At 41.1% G+C, this 7,903-nt stretch overlaps 1 protein-coding gene across 2 annotated transcripts in view; it reads right to left on the bottom strand.

The window, feature by feature from the left end:
* Positions 1-247: 247 nt before the first annotated feature.
* LOC109906992 (sialoadhesin) overlaps positions 248-7,903 on the bottom strand; it is a 31,140-nt gene continuing 23,484 nt past the window's right edge. For both annotated transcript variants that reach the window (XM_031802816.1, XM_031802819.1), the window contains exons 4-11: positions 7,169-7,531; positions 6,686-6,976; positions 2,108-2,359; positions 1,708-1,977; positions 1,498-1,594; positions 1,317-1,403; positions 1,097-1,172; positions 248-960 (exon numbers count right to left, since the gene is read on the bottom strand). In XM_031802816.1, the coding sequence (XP_031658676.1) occupies positions 895-960; positions 1,097-1,172; positions 1,317-1,403; positions 1,498-1,594; positions 1,708-1,977; positions 2,108-2,359; positions 6,686-6,976; positions 7,169-7,531 (1,502 nt within the window). In that variant the 3' untranslated portion in view covers positions 248-894. The remainder of the gene's footprint in view (positions 961-1,096; positions 1,173-1,316; positions 1,404-1,497; positions 1,595-1,707; positions 1,978-2,107; positions 2,360-6,685; positions 6,977-7,168; positions 7,532-7,903) is intronic.

Raw genomic sequence — 7,903 nt, 5'->3', positions numbered from 1 at the left:
CCATATGTGTTATTTCGTAGTTTTGATGTCTTCGCTATTATTCTACAATGTAGAAAATAGTAAAAATAAAGACAAACCCTTGAATGAGTAAGTGTTCTAAAACTTTTGACCGGTAATGTATATTGACAAAATCAGTATTTTGAAATAGCTCAAACCCTATGGAAATAAATAGATGCTGAAAATCTCAAAAAATAAAAGAGCAACCCCAAGTTTAGAAACAATGAAAGCTCACACACACGTATTCTATCCTCAGATTTTAAATGTTTATTTTATTTGAACCTTTACTTAACTAGACAAGTCAGTTTAAGAACAAAAGTATTATTTACAATGACAGCCTAGGAACAGTGGGTTAACCGCCTTGTTCAGAGGAAGAACGACAGATTTTCACCTTGTCAGCTCAGGGATTCAATCTTACAGCCTTTCGGTTACTGGCCCAAAGCTCTAACCACTAGGCTACCTGCCGCCTCAACACACAATTGCAATAGACAACTGGGGAAGTGTGAAACAAGCTATTGTTAAGTACTGGTTAGTATTTTGTGTATAATTGACATTTAGTAAAAACATTTCTAAATTATCCAAGCCATAGATAATAAACATAAGCCTTGTAAAAGATATAACACAAAGCCACATCCCAAATAAGAATGTACCATTTTCTTTAGCCAATAGTACCATAAACCTACATCAAGCTAACAAATATAATATATTATATATATGATAGACAGTTTGGTTTTAAAATATTAACATTTTAACCCAATGTAGCAGAACATATTATATATATATATATATATATGTTCTGCTACATTGGGTTAAAATGTTAATATTTTACTGGAACCTTTGAGAGACTGAACACCATGGCCTCTGGGCCAGCTGACTTCCACATGCTTCCTGTTGTGTTCACATGTTACCATAGACTGCATCATCTCCACCATCACACTCGTATGGGTCACCATCCTCTTCAGTCTACAGGAAACCAGATCAGAAATATCATCAACAACACCTCTATTGTTTTTTATATCCTTTTGAATTTAGAGCAAACTTTTCTCAGATCTCTACAGCAGCTGTAAATGTCTGCAGTAGAACCACAGTACGTACATACCTCCATGTTTCCATATACGTGATCGTTGGTGTAGTAGTTTGTGTGGATTTCACTGCTGGTGTCTGTCTGCTCTTTCCTGTGGATAGAGTTAGGACAACTCTCAGATGTATTCCCGTCATTTGATAAGACACTACAAGAGTAAATGTAGGCTAATGGGCTTTAACAACTCAGCAGGATGTATACATTATGATCACAGATAGAACAGCCTGTAGAAAAATACCTTGATGTTGAGGGATCTGAGGAAGCACACTTGGCTGTATGCACTTCCTGCTTGCAGGTTACTGATGGGTCCCTATGACTCCTCCCACTTATGAGAAAAATGTCCCAATTTATACAAACAGAACAAAACAGCTAAAAACAAACACAAATCTGTGTAAAAAATTAATAAAATAGTAACTTACCCCTTCCTGTTCAAAAGGCAAGCTGACATGGAAATTAGTATTACTACCACCACTAATGCAGCAATACCAATTGAAATGTACAGCATCAACTTCTTATCTGTCCAAAAATAAATACATTTGTTTTATTAATGTACCAATGATATCCTTTATGATGTTAATATAGTATGTAATACTTCATTTATGATGCACTTCCCCCACTGTTTCCTTTACCATTTGTGGACACAGTGCAGGACAAGGTGGCATTGCCCTGTGTGTTGCTGGCATGGCAGTCGACGGTCTTGGAGAAGCCTAGTGCCCTCTGTAGGGTCACCATGGTAACTGACCCATGCCTCTCCACTCTGGTACTGGACCAGTTGGGCAGGGGTCCATCTGGAAGAGACCACTCCACAGAGCCGGGGGGCTCCGAGTCAACAATGCACAGACAGGTTACCATGGAGATGTCTGAAGTGCAGGCGGAGCCCACTTTGATCTCAGGGGGGTCTGGGATGAGAATGATAAACAGTTTGGTTTTAACTGAACATGTATGGCTACATCCTGAAGAGAATTGTCTTAATATTATATACACAGAAAGTACATGCTCCTTATTGACAGAATTGTGCCATCTACTTACACTCTACATTGAGTTTCAGTGGGCTAGAGTGGCCTTGTCCCTCTCTATTGATGGCAGTGCAGTAGAGGGCTTCAGTGAGTCTGGTCACATTCTCCAGTGTGATGGTAGGACAAGTGGTGGGCAGAGGTCCTCTACTGTTGTGCCAGTGGTAGCTGTGGGCAGCAGGGTTACTGTCACTGGAGCATCTCAGCTCCACAGAGTCTCCTTCCTTCACACTGGACACTCCCTCAATCTTCACATCCACTGGGGCATCTATGATTAACATCATTAGTAAGAATGCTATTACTATGTAATAAACATCTTAAGACAAATTCAGTGGATCAACCACATGTTTTCAATCTATTTAGATTTCAAGAGGGAAGTTTGCCAAATCCAGGCTGTGGACAAAGTTAATGTTTCCTTTTCAAAGAAGTTTATTTCTAGTAGAAAAAAAGAAGGAATGGAAGCGCTGCTAAGGTACACAATAGTAGATTTTGGTATCTAGCTGTGTTCAAATACTCATACTAACCACACTAACCATACTATTTGTGACGTAAATTGAGCAAGTAGTATGCTTATTGGTCATAGTTTCGATTTAGTTAGTATTTCAAAAGTTCCCGGATGTCATAATACATTTGCCAAAATATGAAGTATACACCCAGTGGACATTATTTTCGTACTTTTAGGGCCCATAATACAATTCTTCAGAAAATGGGCGTGGCTTCACAAAATGGCAGAAAATATGCAGCCCAAGTCCAACGAGAACGGATACAAATTCATTGCTTTAACTAATTATGACAAATGTTAAGAAAATGTTGAGCAATGTAATAAAGTAATGACTTTTCAAATGAGTTACGCTACACGTTATGTTGGCTGACAATGTGTTGGCTATGCTATTCTTACGAACCACATAGCATATCATTACAGCAGTAAGTACTACCGTTATGTTAGCTAGCTACCTCGTGAGTTTGCTACTAATCATGGAAGTTGCCAGTATATTAACTACATTCTATCTAACTAACTATCCAACGTTTATAGACTTGATTATTTGTGTCATTCTTAGCTAAGTGATATAGTAGTTGTGCGTTCTCAATGGACACATTCGCTCTGGCTATCTTCTCCGATTTCAGAGCACTCTTGTCTGAGTGTGCCAGAGTGCAGAATAACTGATGAATTTACTAACGCTTAACACCTGTTTAATATGGCCGGTGTCAGTAAATGTCGGAAAAAAAGCATATTTTTTTTGTGCCAGCAACACAGTTACAGTCACCAACGCTCTGGATAACATGAAAACAGCCTAACCAGCTCTGCTATGGTGACTAAAATGGTCATAGTGAGATGTTCTCTCATTTGTGTCTGGAAGTAGCTACCCAGTTAGCTTGTATGCTTGACTGCCATTGTTATGGTCAGAACGCTCTGCTCAACCCTACTCCTGGGCCAACTTGCGCTCAGTACACACCGAGATGTGAAACGCTCCGAATTTAGGAATGGACAATCTGACAACGCTCTGAATTTAACAACGCCCAGAGCGCACTCTGGCACTTCAGATTGAATTTACGAACACAAAAATGTCTAGCTAGTGATTTGTTATGCTAACAAGCTAGCAAGAGGTGTTATCTCGAAATGACACAACGACAAGGTTCCAGTTTAACAAAGTGTACTGTATGAACACAACAAGGTAGCAATTCCACTCAAGGCTAGGTTCATCAACAACTAAACTTCCCACGCAGGCGCACTCTTGACAGAGTGATAGCACCGTAATAACAGAAACATAGGGATACTTAAAACATGAACTTAACAATCTCCCTCTTTTCTTTAAAGACAAATAAAACATCAACAACATAATTAAATGTCCAAGTATTATTCAAGTTCCCCATTACAAATGGGGTTGTGTGACAGTTTTTATTTGTATTACTCAAGCTGCCACTTTCCATTACTGAGAGCCTGTAGGAGCACAAGACCGGATGCTCCTTTTTTAGTCAGACAGTCAGCAAGCTGTTCCTTTGTGGCCGACCACAGAATCCGCTGGATTCTCTGTGCTTGAATAAGTTCCTTGATGTTGCTAATCTCAAGACGAAGTCTTTTCTCTGTGACAGACTTGGTTGACTTCCCAGCTTCAACTAATGAGTAGCTGTCAGGGATACAAACGACCGGTAGAATGTGCCGTTTTGTCTCACCAGTGGTAAGCTCTGAGAACAGAGTTGCAAGAAAAATCGCATTGTCAACTCCATCCGCAAGAGCAAGTGTTTCTCCAGCAACTGTGCTTCGGACAACCCTTCTGATCCTTTTTGACTGCCAACAGATAGGAGAGAATCTTCCTCCTTCACACATTAGCATGATTAGATGTCCAGCTTGTGTGCCTCCATCTGTAAGGTTCCCTAGCGGAGCATCACTGAAGACAACTAGTTTCAAAGAGTCATCTTTTCCAACATGCTGAAACTTTAAAGTCACTTGTTGTGATTTCAGTTTACGAACAACTTTGTTTGCCTCATGAATGGTTTGTACAGTGGCGTGTTTTGTGTTAGATGCCAAGTTGCAACCATCAAACATTACATCAGGTCTACTCTGTCTAGCAACCCATAGAATTTGACCTATCTTTGACCTCAATTGATCAGCTTCAGTTCCACAGAGAGGAGAATTCCTTTGTACGGCTCTTGAAGAATCCATGTGGATGGGTTGAAGATTCTTGATATAGCTCTCCTGTTGCATCAGTATTGATCCACCAACTGTAATGAACTCTATGCCAACATAACAAAAATGATCATGCTCCTCACGGCCGACCTGGAAAACAGCTTTGAGGTGTGGAATCACAGTTGTAGCAAAGGTCTGTGAGCCACCCCATATAAAGTAATCAACATGACAGGCAAGTACTCCAGACACATTGCAGTCTTGATCAAGCCAATAGAAGACTGCAGGGTCCACTTGTGACATTTTTCCACCTGTACTCAGCATTGTTGCCTTGACTTTGTTGTACCAATAGAGTGATGCATCTGCCAGTCCATACACACACTTTTTTAGTTTCCACAGTGTTCCTTCGCTTTTAGCTTCAGGCGGAGGTCTGATGTGAATGTCCCTTGACAGATGTGTTCCCTGCAAAACGCAGATTTGATGTCTATGGAATTAAGTTTCAATTATTTCTGGCAGATCACAGTCATCAGCAATCTGAGTGACTGTGAGGCGCATGTCGGTGAGTCTTTTGGGAGTCAACTCGTTTGTAGTACACTTTGTTTCCAGTTTCATACTTCTCATCGGTGGGTCGTAGCTGTTCACGCAGAGCCCTGCGAATTCTCTCTGAGCACTCTGCTTCAGTGAACGCTTTTCTCGCTGCATGTAGGGCTGAAAGGTGCTTTTTGTTCATCAGAATCTCATTTTTACATGGACTCTGTGTGTAAGTTCAAGAGTCACTGGTTGTTTAAACATTAATGCCTTGTCATTTTTTATGTCTAGTACAGCCCCTGCCTTCTTGAGGGAAGCTTTGCTTAATAGTAAGGGGATATCTGTAGGGAATGGCGCCCTCTTCTGGTTGTCTTGGGAACGTGACTTGTTGGTGCCTTTTCTCTGCTGCTCAGTGTAATATGCTGCGCCACTCACTTTCATTCCATCTGCTATTGGTGTGACAGACGTCTTTTCACCAAAAATGATTTTTAGTGCCGACTTCATTGATGCAAAAGTCAGCACAGTACAAGCAGTCAAAGCCATCTGTTTCTCCCTACCATCGAGACAGGCAGTATCTAGCAACTTGAAAGCTAACACTGCATCCGGGAGTACCATGTCATACTTGTGCATCCTATTTTACCTCTGTTCGAAATCAATGATGTAGTCCGTCATTGCAACTGAAATATCTCTCGTAACACTGTCAAAGTTTGAATATGCCTCGTAGGCACGGTCTTTCACTTCTTTAAGAAATACAGAATCCAGTGCTCTGATCAAAGTTCCCATACCATCAACGTTGTTCAAATCCTCAACGCATATTTCCAGTGCTGTATCTCTCGCTCTTCCCTCCAGTGATAATACCACCGCAAGTGCTTGCTTTTTCTCATCCAGATTAGTAACCCGTGTCCAGATTCCAAGTTCATTTTTCCAACTTTTGTACGACCTCTTCTCGTCGAAGTGAGGTAGCACATTGTTGTTATTTACCATCCTCTGCTACCAATGTTAAATCGAAATGACACAACGACAAGGTTCCAGTTTAACAAAGTTTACCATACCGTATGAACACACCACAAGGTAGCCATTCCACTCAAGGCTAGGTCCATCAACAACTAAACTTCCCGCGCAGGCGCACTCTTGACAGAGGGATAGCCCCTTAATAACAGAAATATAGGGATACTTACAACATGAACTTAACAGAGGTTGCATAGCAACATAATACATTTCTGGTAGACAGGTCGAAACGCTAGTATGCTCAACTGAAAGGATACTGTTTCTTTACATTATATTAAAATTAACTAATAGTATATAGTATGTAGGATATACTCATTAAGTATGTAGTATACAGTATGTTAGTATGGGTATTTCAAACACAGCCTCTGTTTTCACAGAAGTGAAAGTGTAAATCTACCAAACAGTGTTGTTAACACACAGGTGTGGTCCACTTACATTTGACATTGAGAGTTTTCAAACTTTTTACTGTCTTCCCTCCCCTGTATGCTGCTGTGCAGACCAGAGACTGGTTGTGATCAGTGCTGCTGGGGCTAAAGGTCAGGGATGACGTCACTTCCCACTGGACATTGGTCAGCTGCTGTGATTGGACACTGTGTGTTCCGGAGTGGCTCCAGGTTAGGAGAGGGGAATCAGATGGGCAGGAGTGAGACACAGAGCAGGAGGCAGAAACCACTTCCCCCACCTTCACCTCCTCCCTCACTGACAGAGAGGGGGGGTCTGGAGAGCCTGATATCAGCAAAGAGAAGATAACAGTTATTGCAGTTCTTTTGAGGCATGCATCCACCAGTTATTGGGTCTGTCCTTTCAGCACTATAATTTAAATCAACTAGAAGCTACAGCTATCATTAGGGTAAATAATGGGATACAATAATACAACATTTGAATTTCTCCTTGTCAATTCTTCCCCTGGGGACTTACTGCTCACTGTAATGGAGACTGTGTCCTCTCTGTATGAATACTTGTTATGGTCTTCCATTTCAATCCTGAAAGTAAAGGATCCTTTGTCACTGTCATGGAGGGGGTCGATTCTGAGAGAGCAGTTCTTCTGCCGGAGGTCTCCCACCAGCTCTGTACGACCCCTGTAGTCTTTGATGATGTTGGAGCTGTCTGGGTGGTATATAGTATCATGGGTGCCTTTGAACCAGATGCCAGTGAATTTGGAGGGCTTCTTCTCTGGTTCTGGGTAGTTGAATGAGCAGGGAATCACGATGCATGAGCCCCGTAGGCCGGAGACGGACTTGGGCACGTCAGCAGTCCATGACGAGGCATCAACTCCCATCACTGAAATAGCAGTAGGAAACAATTTAGTAAGAGCAGTTAGACATTCAACTGACCACACTGGTAAGTTTGAACAAATTCTATCAAATTCAAATGATTTACTACAGACAGTACATATTTGTTTTGACAAGGCAGCAGCTGCTCTTCCAGGGGTCCAGCAAAATAAAGGCAGTTTATACATAATATGTTGTGAAATCTTTTTTTTTTAAGTGGGTGTGCTTAGGCCCCTACTCTACTACCACATATCTACAACACAAAATCCATGTGTATAGTGCGTATGTTATCGTGTGTTTGTGTGCATGCGTCTGCCTATGTTTTGTATTGGTTCACAGACCCCGCTGTGTATTTGTAATTTTAATTAAATCTAATTTTACT

Source organism: Oncorhynchus kisutch, linkage group LG2 (genome assembly GCF_002021735.2).
Source record: "Oncorhynchus kisutch isolate 150728-3 linkage group LG2, Okis_V2, whole genome shotgun sequence".
NCBI lineage: Eukaryota > Metazoa > Chordata > Actinopteri > Salmoniformes > Salmonidae > Oncorhynchus > Oncorhynchus kisutch.
The sequence above is the reverse complement of the archived record's forward strand: the minus strand, read 5'-3'. Positions and strand labels throughout refer to the sequence as shown.